Raw genomic sequence first — 13,917 nt, forward strand, 5'->3', positions numbered from 1 at the left:
CAGACAGAAACTTACCGAATGCTTTTTAGAGAAAAGCTCTTTTAAAATTTCATTGCAACTTTTGAGGGCATCGGATAGTTTTTCCTTGCCCTTTGCGAGTTGCGGGGTCAGAGCGGCGTGGTGCGAGGCGCCCGGCCCGCCGACGCCGGGCGACAGCGCGCCCATCTTGAATGAGTCTTCGCCCGTCCTGCCGGCCTGCGCAACACCCACTTTGTTAACACGGCGAATATTCTACTTAAATAGTGTATCACTACAAACACCGGAAAATAGGGAATTGCCGGCAGAGTGTGTTATAAAAAAATACAACCTAAAATATCAATGTTTCACAGCCTATAATCACGAACGTAATGACAATATTTCCACGCATGTGTGAGAAAATTAAATTACTAATATACGTATAACCAGGCCAAAGCAATTCACAAGTATTTAATAATATATAGGCAGTGCAGTATTGAAGTGTAGAAGTATCAACTCAGACCTAATAATAGTAATTTAATAGCCTAGTATTCAACGCTCATCGATCGCTCAGCTTAAATAATATGAACTACACGCCCGTACAAATAATTGTTGATTGGGTTTGTTAGAATTCGAGATTGGCCAAATTTGTCTTTCAAGACTTAAGTAATCGTAACATACATGTTAAGAATAAGAACTATAGGGAATATTACGCGAAACTCTGCGTAGAGGGCGCCACTAACACAATCCATTACAATCGGAGGGTTACCGCGAAACAAAAATATCGACATTTCGTTATCTAACCTCTCTATCACTCTTGCATATTCGAGCGATAAAGAGGCAGATAGCTAAATTTCGATTTTCGTGTTTCTCGGTAGGCTCTTTGTAAACAAACCGCCTTGATGCATCAATATCATATTTTATTTATGGAAACTTGTTATGGAAACAGTTTTAGGCACAGAATGTATAAGTTGCTATATGGTTTAGGATAGGTGCTAGTGCTGCACTCTGGCGGCAGAACATTGCAGTAATGCCCCCTATTCAAGCAACCAAGATCTGAGTAAGGACCGGTTACTGTGAGTAGAATCCGCACTAATATTATCAATGCGAAAGTAACTCTATCGGCCTGTTACCTCTTCTTCGTTAAACCACTGAAGCAACTTGGGAATTTTGGTATGGAGATGGTTTGAGCCATAGCGCGGTACAGGTTGTGACTCGGCCATACACAAAAAGAGATCGAGGTGTGCAAGATTGGTCTTTGACGTGTGTCATTTTCTAATTTGTGTCGACATTACAGATTGGATTTTGTATGTAGTGTGTGAGAAGTGCGACTGTGTGCAAGTTTCCCCCGCCAAAAATAGCAGTGTCACTCGAAGCTTGAATGTATTCATAGATCTAATTACAAATACAGCATCAGACTATTAATAACACAATTGTTAACAAATAACAGGTAAACGATAGACTGCAACGTGTTAGTTCCATGCAGTAACAGTTTAGGCCAGTTGAAATCGAAGCGTAGCGCTGAGCTTTGTGCGGGCGGGGAAATACGGCTACATGCAAATATTCGCTTCTGCACAGGAGCTCCTATAACTCGCTAAGTATTATTAACGTGCCACACCGATTGACGCCAAGCGCGAAACTCCGCGTAAACATATTAACGACCCAATACCTTTATTATAGTATACTTTTTGTGCATCTGGTTTGCCAATAAACCGATTTTACTTAAGTAAAATAAATAATGCATCGCAAAAAACTATAACACATGCATATTCGAAGGTTCAGATTTATAAGGTAAATGAAAGTGGAAATTTATGCATATTACAGGTGAATTTCTAAATTTTTCAGGGAATTTATTCTTGATTGTGGATGAGTTTACAAATACAAATAGAGTAAATTAGCATGTTTTACTAAAGTTAGCATAGCACATTTTATTGTATACCTGAAATAGGGTTCAAAACCGCACGGCAGCTCTTAAATTTTGATCTGATATCAATTTGGTAAATTTAATAATTTAGGTTTTATCCAAATTAACCGTGCTTAAAAACTGCATGTCACATGTTTAAAATATATGTAATAAATATGCAAATCCATTTCGCTTAGCAATGTCAGTAAAATCTAGGTCAAGTAATATGTTATGAATATGAAAATAAGCATGCAAAACAATCTTTACACAAGTTATTCAATTTCAAATCGCACAGCAGTAGGTAGTAAATATAAATAAATCTCATGCATGTTCCTTAAATAAGCTACAATGACTATCACAATCAACTTCCGTTTTTGCAAAGTAAGCCATTTCTCGTCTATCTCACAAGGTCACCTTAGGATAAATATGCAGGACTGTCAAGTACAAACAAGAAATATATCTCATTATGAAATAGACGAGATTTGAAACATCAAATTAACAAATATGCGGTGCAAGTACAACTGACTGCCGTGTCGCACGTCACCACCGCTCTATCGTACTACGCTAAATAGTAGTATTTTTCACCTGGCAAGGAGTCACGCGGTCAGTTGTACTAGAGCTCTGGGGTTATAAACGAACGCATGAAACATTCATGTAAAAGCCACATGATACTGCCAGACTACGGTGTTTAGTAGGTTTTTAATGAATATGTACCTTTTTCTGGCGTCCGCTCTCTCTTCTGGTGGATATTTTGGCAGGTTTAGGACCACTTTGCTGATCTATGGTTGGAGTAGTGTATCCTCCTTCAAAGGAACTGCCCATAGGTGTAGTGGTGTCAGCCTTTCTCTTAACGCCCTTTTTAACCTGATAAATATAAATAAATAAATTTTGGCGACTTACATTTTTGGACAGTATTTCTATTTATAGCATGAAGACATTATGCTTCCCGATACTATTATTTGTTACAAAATGTAACAATGAGACATCGTAAGATTATTAGCTATTCTGGTGCAGCATTGTTGCTCTATAAGGATCTGTACACCAAATTCCAGCTGAAATTAAAGTACGCTCGACCGAAATTGCTACAAAATGTCTGGTAAATTTTAAAATAATGTGGGTGAGGTATATAAGGCCCAGTTTTCAAAAATAACAATTCTATTATTCTTGAACTTGTACTTGTTGCTAAGAAGGCCCACTCTCGGTGTGGGTAACAAGACCTGGGTCCCGGGCCTTATTAAACGTATGAAATGAAATAATAAATTTAAATATTTAAGATAATTTTGAATTTGTTCGATCTTTTAACAAGGCCGATGTGATTCATTATATGTACATACCAATCATCAATCAATAAAGTGTATCAATGTTAAGACTTCTTGATTCTTTAAAATATCTGGAGCTCAATAAATGCCAGAAAATTTACTTTAAGTGAAAAATAATTAGCATTCAATGTAGATTTAATTTTAGTTTTAACCTCCTATTTTCGAGTAAACTAGACAATTTCTTTATCTTTATGATAGTAAAGTACAAAGCGAATTATTTCCACTAATTAAAAATATCCTCCTGTTGTGAAGATACCAAATATTGTATTTGTATAACTCTCCGTTTAAAACAATTACAAACAATCGGAGATTCGAAACGAGTGGCGCTAAATTAAAACACGACCAAAGGGAGTGTTTTAAATCGACACGAATTGAGAGTTACCTATTCGCACGTGTATCGCGTACAACGTTTTACAGTAATGCCTATGCCTTTAAATTTTCGACATAGTAACGTAATGTGCTAATTATCGCACTACTGCGGAAAGTAGCGCCATATGTACTGTAAAATCTGTTTTTTTTTTTGTGGGCCTAAATGCTTTTTTTGTGGGCCTTTTATAAAGCGTCTATTTTTCAAGACTACCGTAATATTTTTATTACAAACTTAAATTAATGAGAAACCTATATTGAATGAGTTTTACATAATATTCTAATTATTTTTAAAAAATATTTCATTTTAAGGTGGGCCAGCCTTATGCCTCACTTTAAAGAACTTACCTTAGCCGGTTGAGTCTGCGAAAGTGCAACCGACGATATAGTCGAAACGGGCGTGGCAGCAGCTTGCGCTACGTGGAAACTTGACTGTTGAGTGGCAACCTGAATGGAAGAGTCTTCATTATTTAACGACATGTATCAGGGAAGGAGACCCAAGTTATGCCATAGCAAGCAATATTTAGACAGCAAATGCAACTCTTCTTTTATATGTAGGTCTAACATTTAGACGATTGGTTACTCTACTGCGGTTCCTACAGTATAGTTAAACATTCGACTGCTTGAAAGTGATTTGTATTATGTAAAATAAAATGATTATACTATAACCAGATTTTGTTGAAATTAAACTACCCACCTACTAGAAAACCACTGCGTGATCTCACTAATCGTCCGAGTTGATTATTATGGAGTTAATGTTGGAGTAAATTCAAGAGACGACAACTACAATATAATATATATTATTGTTGTGTATTGTTAGTGGTAGAGATGCACGCACCTGTTGCGGGAGACCGGTGTGGGTGGCGGGCGGCGTGACGGAGGGCGTGGCGAGCGTGAGCGCGGGCGTAGTGGTGGTGTTGGTGGAGCCCACGAGCGCGGGGTGCGGCGGCGCCGGCATGGTCTTCACGGCGGCCCCGCGCGCCCCGCCGCCGCCGCTCGCGCTCGCACTGCCGCCGCTGCTCCCACCGGTCGTTCGCTTCTTCACGCCACCTTTCCCACCTTTCGACGGTACTTCTATTTCCTTTTCCTCTTTATCCATTTGAGCTATCTGTATAACAATAACAGTCATTAACACGCCGTCTATACACGAATATTTATCCATTATATGAACACTGACTTAGTATTATAGCTTACTCGATTCAGAAAGAGTTTCTCTAGAGTTTGCGCCATGACCACCACATCCTCGCCAGGTTTGTTGTAGACATAGCAGTTGGTGAACATGGTGTTGAAGTCTTGGATGCATTCTTGAGCAGAATAGTAATAATTTGACTCGAGCCTCTTTTTGATGGTGCCCAAGTCCATAGGCTTCTTGATGATTTTGTGGTAATCCTGAAAATTGAGGATGTTAAATATTTTTTCTCATGATAACATTACAAAAGCAAGTGATGATGATGATAGATGTAATCCTGTTATCCCTCATTAGGGACATAGGGTCGCAGAAGAATTTTCCATTTGGCGCGATTCTGGGCGGCTACTTCCAGCTCTTCCCAGCCGAGTCCAGTTGAGCCAGCCTGTTTCTCAACTGATCGCCTCCATGTGGTACGAGGCCGCCCTGACAGTCTACTGCCAGTCGATTGCCAGTGGAGACACTGCTTGGACAAGTGGTTGTCCGGTGTATGGAGCGTGTGTCCGATCCATCGCCATTTCCTTACAAGGATTTCCTGGCCTACAAAAGCAAGTAGAATATGAAAATCCCGCGAGCTTACCGGCAGATTTAATTCCTTGGCATCCACTGGCTGATGAAAAGGCCAGGCAAATTGATGTTTCCATACTGCCTTCATAACATTTTTCTGAAGGAATTGTAGTTGGTTAGTTATCCGTCCCTGCCTGCGCGCAGGCTCGTCAGGCGGAGCGCCATTGATTGGTTCCGCAGTCGGCTGCAAGCAATATTACCGTGTTATCAGATTGTCTATACTTTTATTCATATCATCAAACTATTTAACCATATATTCTCCATAATACATATATTATATCAAAAAGTGTAAGTATGTTTTAAAAAATCTTACAGTGCTCGTCGTCGCCAGTGGATCTACAGCCTGCTGCATTGTGCTGGAATCTGCTATCTACCTGCCAAAATTACAATTGCTGTAAATCTTTATATGAAGGGTTTAAACATGTTATTATATGGTTGAATTAATTTAGATGCACCAACAACAAAAACCCTCACCTCAATTGCAACTAGAGGCTCCTCCAATCTCTGACTTAGAGGCATTAGCTATTTCCTCCAGTAACGTAAAACCATTCTATCAAAATAAATTAAATGTGGTGCTACAGCACCAGGAGGCAGGTCATCCCATTAATCAACAAAATTAAATCATACCTGAAAACAAACCATAAATACAACATGTAATATTCAAATTTGAAAGTTGTCTTCTTTTACAATTAAACAAATCAATGTTGCTCGTACCTGGCACAAAACAGTAGTGCCTGCTGATGTTCCTCCAAGACTAAGATTTCTCCAAATCTGTAACAATATACAGTTAACAATTAATATTTTGCGATTTAATGGAAAAGGCTAGTTTCAAATAAAACAATAATTATTTTTAAGTCGTCTTTACAGTTTATTAACCCTTTCACCGGTTGTCTACAAGATAGTGAAGTTAGTTTAACAGCATTACTTGACAACTATTATCATTCTTAACATTCGACAACTTAAGCTTCCTTGACATTGAAAGGGTTAATAAGCCTTGTGATCAGATTTCTAGACCACTTAACCCTTAAGTCCATAGTAGCATCATACTTAAAACAAAAATGCATCTCAACAATAGGAATTATAGTTCAAAATCGAATGATAAGAAATGAACGTCCAATGGTTTAAGGGTTAATTACCTAAGGCCAGTTCAACTCATTTCCTCAAACATTGTACCTGAACATTACAAGATGCCCAAGTTCATTACTGAAAATCCCTGAAATCTTTGTATCAAATATTGAACTTCTGAATTAAATTTTGCTTGTATGGGGGACAGAGAATGAGTTCATACAAAAGTATGCATAAGCATAATTGTTTTAATTCAGCCAAAAGTAGCTTATTTTATTAAATAACATATATATTTCGAATCTTCAAAACGCACGCGTGGGACTTTTAATTTCAGCTGATATTGGCAGAATATTGCATGCATAAGAGTTATTGCCGGTTATTTATGAGATGTTTTATATGTATAATATAAAAGGTTAAATTCAATCCGTCAAGTTTCTTTTATGTGACTCTAAATATCTTCAAACTATTACTCAATAGATAGAGATGTAAAAGCATTTTTGTTTATTATAATATAAGAGTTGTACTGGCACTTATGCTAGCCACAATGCCTAGTAGTACTACCATGGTCTAAAAAACTACCAACATGTCTCTTATATAGGAGGCCAATAAGAGAAGATACTTAACAGTAGTATATTTAAATGGTGTCAGCTCAATCTGAAAATGTGTTTTCCATATTTTATATTCCATTTTCTTGACATCTTAGTGTTCAGAGTGATTTCTTTTCAGGTTCATGGCTTAGACATTACCTATTAAAAAACTTGAAACTTAAGTAAACCAGTTGCTGTAGATTTCATTAAGTGTTTTGACATTAGAACCCTCAATTATCTGGTTATGTTCCACATAATTGTTTTTTATTACTTATTTTTTTATAAAAATTGTAAGTAGTGTCACAAAAAGTAGCAGTAGTCTTAGGAATGAAACAAGAGTGAGAGTTGAGTAACATTTACCTCAAAGCTAATTAAAAGATAAAACATTTAAATAAAAACGTATATATTGACCTACATGTTAACAGGACTAGTTGAGTCACCAGTATTGCAGTAGTGAGTATAATTCTAATAATCTTGTTAAACTTATAAACTACGTTTCATGAAGAACAAACATAAATAGTTATCACTGTCAAGTCAATTATTACTTTTGTTTTCATTGACTGTACTGAAACACATGCACCAGCTTTACCTAAGTTTTTGAAACTCAAATGAAAATCTGAAGTCATCTTCATTCTTGAACTACGAACGAATTTAACCATAACTAATCAATGTTAACATGATGATTAAAAATAATGCAGACTAGATACCTGTGCATCCAAAAACGAAACTAAAAGAAAAACCCGAAACAAATGTGTTGACATAAACAAATTCGTAAATCCAACTCATAAGACGAGTCCCTATCATAAAACTAAGCTGTGCTCATGTGCTGTGATTTGAGGCCGGGGAAACTGCCACAAAATATCGAAGTGCATGAAACAAACACAAGTACCCCTACAGATAAGTCAGCAGTGTAACGATTTCATAAAGCGCACCGACTATGAACCTATATGCCTCTTCGTTTTTTTAGAATTCATCGTCACGTGCATTCATGACGTCATAATCTCAACGGATTTTTGACTTACGAAGTGCATACTAGTATTACTAGTTGATAGAACACTGGTGGGGGTGAGGTCAATCAATAATGCACCTTATCGACAGTTCCGCGGCGACAGTGGCGCCATCACCATAGACAACATTTTATTCATCATTACTACTTAAAGAGGAGTTAAAAATAGTAAATAACTGTCCAAGCTTACAATCGTAATTTTTTAGATCAAACTACCACAATTTTGTTGTAGATATCGCTATCTTTCAGATAAATGTATACAAGGGACATTTGCTCTTTAGTGTTGTGGTCAATTTTATTTAATTGTTGGTACAAAGCTTTTAGAGCAGAATGTACCTATATTTTTGAGCCTACCTACTCATTAAGATGATTCTAACAAAAGTCACAAGCCCAAAATAATAAGGTAGTTATTTTATTTATTATGGCAATTTTAATTTTCGGTCTCTATGGCGATTGTCACATGTGATAGCGGGAAACCGCTATTATACGTGCATAGCGGTCTCGCTGACACAACGCAGTGACGTCCGGACCCGCACCAATGTGATAACCGCATATGATCAGAAGTAATCAAAGCTTAACATTGCATTGTCGTAAACTCATAGGTATACGGCATTAGACAGTAATGACGGTTAGGTTAACTATCTTATACTTACGCTTTAATGAATAAGTACTTTTATTTGCGTGCTGCTCTGCCGCAGCGCCACCATAATGAAAGTCAAAAATTATAAGGTAAAATGGTGTACGTGGAACGTATTCCATGTACGTATAATCAAAGAGAATTTGAAATAGAGGTGGATTGTCAAAAAAAACTTTGGAGACAGTTCATTTACTGCCATCTCTCGACACATTATTAAAACTAAGAACGCCATTTAACTTTGATCCTTATCCTTTCACTGATATGCGTTTAATTTGTTAAATCTCAAAAGGTGGCGCCATCTAATAGATCAAAGGCCAAAGGTATGGCGGAATTGTTTCGAGTGATAGCGTCGCAACCTTTGGGTTATACTCGGTAAGATGGCGCCACTTTTTGATACTTGCCAATTTAACACATATCAGTAAAATAATAAAGATCAAAGTTGAATGGCGTTCTAAAATTATAAACCATGTGTCTAAAGATAGCAGTAAATTTACTGTGGCTACAAAATTTTCTTTGAAAATCCACTGCTATTTCAAATACTTTGGTATATGTTTAAGGCTGTATCTGTACTAGACTAGGGAACGGATAATGGGCATTGAAAGTAAAGCCCAACCAGAAATATATAATCATTGTCAAGAGGGCGCTGTTATTCTCATGTATAGGGTGACAGTTCAGTTTAGTATGAAAAATTTAGTTTCAATGAAATTCCGCAATATGGCGCGTAATCATATATATCAGGAGGCACGGACTGGACGCAAGCGGCGCGCGGCGCGGCGCGGCGAGCGGCAAATCAAGGCCATTCATACCTACATTGCGCACGACGAACGGCCTTGATTTGCCGCTAGCCGCGCCGCGCGTCGCTTGCGTCCAATACGCGGCTTTAGTACTTAAAGATAGAAATGATATTAGCTATTTTTTTTATGGAAATTGATGTACGATTGCTGTTTATTGTGTACGTAATACGTATTGAAAATAATCATTATTAATTAGTGATTTTATTTATTTTCATTAATTCCTCGTTCCGCATAAAATGGGGCGCCTGAGCGCGGGAAGGATTCTTCTCTTCTTTTACAGATTCTCTTACAGCTCGTTACAGTGGAATTAATGAAAATAAATTTTAATACCCAATTACTTTGTTCTCTAGTACAAGTACAGCCATAAACATTATATGTACATGGTGTACGTTTTTTTTTGTTAGTTTTGGGAATTTAGAGGTAATCTTTTCTCTATCATACCCCTGGATTGACGCCAGGATGTCCTGAAGTACGTTCATGAGCATCAACTTAGTTCCAAAGAATACTTGCCCACCACCTGAATTATCATTCGCAACCAAGCGTTTTAGGTCGACGCACATTACAGAAGGTCTGGTTTGGACTCGTGTAACTTGTGAAATGTTTTAATAAGCGCAATCATTTTGATGTAAATTTTTAGCTGATATCCTGAACTATCATTTAACAATAAAAAAAAAAGTACAGGTCAACGACCTCGTTTTCGAAATAAAAGATATAATGTAAAAAAGAAGTATATTTTGGGAGACAACATTTATTTTTGAAATTGTTTCTCGAGTAATTGTGGAAAATTCTTTGTGACATTTATGCTTGAAATGTGGCATACATTCATAAGCTATCGAATGTTTTTTTTTTTAATGTGCGACAGGTAATGGCCAGATAATGGTACAATAACCAAGTGCAGTCGTGTTTCGCGCCATAAAACATTGAAGGGGTGCAATTTTAAAATGGTTGAGAAAAATATAAGAATGGGGGGTGATTTGTCGATAAAATTCATCCTACTATACGTGGTTAATAACGGCTCCACTATACGTGTACAAACACAGTATATTGGATAGTATATTTAAGTTTTATTTTGTTATTACGTACATTTACCTTTTGTAATCAGGGTTAGACCAAGATAACTTTGAATAGACTACAATAGCAAGTTGTTGCCACCATAACCGTCAGATTCCTATGTGTGTTTATACTGCCAGCCAGTGCTTCTCTGCAATATATAATTATGACTTTGTGACAAGATAAACTAGTAAACCAACAAGTAGGCGTTAAGTGCTATTTATTATTTTTTGTATGTAACTAAGCTTTATCAGTTATTTGTATGAGTAAGTTCCCATATATTGGTAGGTTTTTAAACACAACCCATTCAACATTGATATGATTTTTGTGGTTCAATATCTAGGGTAATGACCTTAAATGTAATGGTAACAGCTAGCTATTAAATTAATCAAATTTAATATTTAGGAACATACACAAAAAAAATATGTCAGTATTGTAAAAATGATTGATAAAAACATTATACCCAATGTGCCCATGGGCGTAATGGAATTAAATATCAGTATGCTGGTATACTATAATACTGTTTATGAGCAAATGTGATGAAAATAATTTAAAGATAAATAAGTTAAAACATGATAGGTTGAGTATTAAATTTTTTCTTTTTTTCAAAAATTTAAAAGATAAGTGCCATGAATGCCTTTTGTGTGATGTGCCCTTTTGGTTGTGTTTATATATATATATACATATGTACAGTATGGAACGCTCCATTATGCGTGCTAAGACATGCACTGTATTTTTCCCCTGTTTTCGCATATTTCATTTCATCAATGAGGTGATATGATTGAGTTTTTCTAAAGGAAACAAGCCTATTAGTTTTGATGAAATTATCAGTCAATTGTTTTTAACAGAGTGTACCTAACATTACATTTGTACTAGTAATGTTTTTTTTAAATGTATTTTTCAATATTGACATGCATTTTTCAATATTTACATAAAAAAGATATAGGTTTTTCATGTTTCATTTGAATTTTTGACAGCTCCTAGAGCATAATTGATACTATAAATATGTGGTTAATTGATTAAGACAACAAGACTAATTGAAATGTAGTATGATGTCACATGGTACCAAGAGTATGCTTTGAATAATTAGTTTTTTAAGAGATCTGGTCAAGATACTAGATCTGAAAACAGTCAAAGAACATGTAAAAAAACACATTGTTAAGGCCTTCATTTCATTCGATTGCATAAGAAAATTGGTCATTCAAAGTAAATTATATTACACAATGGAATCAATTAAATGTAACAAGAACCCCAGGCAAGTTCTCGAACCATCTAAATGGGGCTTCAGCGTCTAACCTGAATGTTATTTGCCAGGTGGCCAGTAATATCTTAAAATATCCTAAAAGTTGTCTGATACAACTAACATTTGAAGAATGTATAATGTTGTCTAAGTTGTATTTAACATCACAAATATTGAATTGGTACATTTGCAGATAAAATCTATTTAGTTCCTTTGACCAAGTGTCTCCATATTTGCATATATAAATCAAGTGATTGTAAATTTAAAGCATTTTAATAATTACAGTCTTTATAAACTATCCAATATTTTACTGCCACTTTTATTCAGTGTTTACACAAAAAACAAACCCGCATAAAGTATATCACTAAATCTCCCGCCAACATGAGATGTATCAAAGGTGAAGAGATATTATAGTGGTTATTTTTGCGATATGGCATGTGTGAAAATTGTAGTAAATGGACTATCATACATCATGCATTTTAAGCCATGCTACTACCAAGTTATGCTACCAAATCCACACCACACATCCTAACCTAAACTAACATTAAAGTGCTGTAGTAATTTGCTTCTAAGCTTTTATACTGACAAGTCCAGAATGGACCATAGGCTTGGCCTAGGGGAAAGCAGTGTTCCCAATTTGAACAAAATGACCATAATGAATTTTGTGTCATAACTTCAGAAACTGAAATATTTAGCAAAGCAACCTTGTAATATGACTTGAAACAAGAATAAATACATAGAGAGGATCTAGAACATTCTTCAGCCCCACTTTTTAAATGGCTGAACCAAATTGATCGGAGAGAAAACATAACGGAAAAACAACAAACTTATTTTAGAGTTCACAAAATTGTAACGTAATTAACGAAATTAGAGCTTTAAAATTGGTGATTTGGTCGAAAATAGAACAAATTAGTAGAAATGGAAAAAACGTAAGTACTTATTATCGTTTAACATTCAGCTAGCATTTAACAATGAATTAAATAAAGCTTTACATTCTCAAATTAAATAACGTTAAACGGCAACTAGAAAGAGTTTGTTATGATGCTCCAAAAATTTCTTCAAGCTTGTGTAAAAACGGGTGAAATTTCCTCGAAAGAGGCCATGGATAAAATGACGAAATAATGTTTAATACCTGCACCATGCACTCTACATTTATGTGTGAGACAGTCCCAACAATAGGTAAACAGATTTAGCATAATATTACAATTCTATTCTAGGAATAAAGCTAAAAAATTATCAAAAAAGACTTACGAAGAGATATTAACGCCAATATGGCGGATGAACTAAAAATACGATGTTGAAGACTTCTGCAAAAGCAAATTATATCGATTTGCTCTAATTCCAGACACACTCCACACACATTCCGAGTATATAGTTTTACGATATTCCTATATATCTGCTGCTTTATCACAACGAAATTCACTGTCTTTTATTCCCAACAAGATATAGCACAACACGAACTCAATAAGCTAAGCTTCAGAAGAATATCAGACATGGCGGCCAAACAAGAGTGACGAGCGTCTTTAGTCATAAACTTCATATGGCACATAATTAGCTCTGGAAAAGAAAATATTGTAAAATCGTCATAGAAATATGGGAAAAACGCATGTATTTCATTATTTCATGTACTGATGACAAATGCTATCATAGCTATTGTGAGATTTATTTCACACAAGACTAGTAGGACAGTTTAAACGTGAAGACTCCGGCGGAGACTGAAACCACAGACAATAGTGTACCATAAACATACGCTTCGCTCTATAGTCTATTACACAGGTTCTATAGCGTGGGCAACATTCCAAGTTTATTGATCGGTGGAGTTTGAATTTCCACTAATGAGGTAAATAAAACACGTTTTATACAATATAAATAATATAATGTACGTAGACACAGGGCTGTCATTAATTCGATTTTGAAAATTACACTGAAACTGTAAAATGTTTTAGAAACATACATAGCCTGATTTACATGCGTGTCGAGATTTGTTACGCGTCAGGGACGCAGTGATGCGTTAGAGAAAGCAAGTGATATTGCTATCTCATTCCACCGCATAGCTGTGTCCCTGACGCTTGGCAAGTCTCGGCACGTATGTAAACAGGCAGAATTTTATTTCGACTGCGTCACTTTCGTCTTACAGTTTTTCTTACGATGTGATTAGTGTCTCATCAAATCAGGTGGTGTAGACGCAAAATGAAATTCGCTCGCTGATTCCACTCGATCGATTGTAAGTTTATGGCAGATC

The 13,917-nt window shown here is 36.0% G+C and overlaps 1 protein-coding gene across 9 annotated transcripts in view; it reads right to left on the bottom strand.

Annotated features, from left to right (window-relative positions):
* Positions 1 to 13,400, bottom strand: part of LOC133522683 (bromodomain-containing protein 3-like) — a 49,766-nt gene extending 36,366 nt beyond the window's left edge. For 4 of the 9 annotated variants that reach the window (XM_061858125.1, XM_061858118.1, XM_061858110.1 and 1 more), the window contains exons 1-10: positions 12,927 to 13,400; positions 6,011 to 6,067; positions 5,771 to 5,923; positions 5,610 to 5,666; positions 5,310 to 5,480; positions 4,738 to 4,932; positions 4,382 to 4,651; positions 3,892 to 3,990; positions 2,573 to 2,722; positions 16 to 195 (exon numbers count right to left, since the gene is read on the bottom strand). In XM_061858125.1, coding sequence (XP_061714109.1) covers positions 16 to 195; positions 2,573 to 2,722; positions 3,892 to 3,990; positions 4,382 to 4,651; positions 4,738 to 4,932; positions 5,310 to 5,480; positions 5,610 to 5,666; positions 5,771 to 5,815 — 1,167 coding nt within the window. In that variant the 5' untranslated portion in view covers positions 5,816 to 5,923; positions 6,011 to 6,067; positions 12,927 to 13,400. Of the gene's footprint in view, positions 1 to 15; positions 196 to 2,572; positions 2,723 to 3,891; positions 3,991 to 4,381; positions 4,652 to 4,737; positions 4,933 to 5,309; positions 5,481 to 5,609; positions 5,671 to 5,770; positions 5,924 to 6,010; positions 6,068 to 6,985; positions 7,108 to 10,474; positions 10,587 to 12,926 lie in introns of those variants that run through there. The other 5 variants (XM_061858096.1, XM_061858103.1, XM_061858131.1 and 2 more) reach the window with 5 other exon arrangements.
* Between the last annotated feature and the right edge of the window lie 517 nt (positions 13,401 to 13,917).

This window comes from Cydia pomonella, chromosome 1 (assembly GCF_033807575.1).
Source record: "Cydia pomonella isolate Wapato2018A chromosome 1, ilCydPomo1, whole genome shotgun sequence".
Classification (NCBI taxonomy): Eukaryota; Metazoa; Arthropoda; class Insecta; order Lepidoptera; family Tortricidae; genus Cydia; species Cydia pomonella.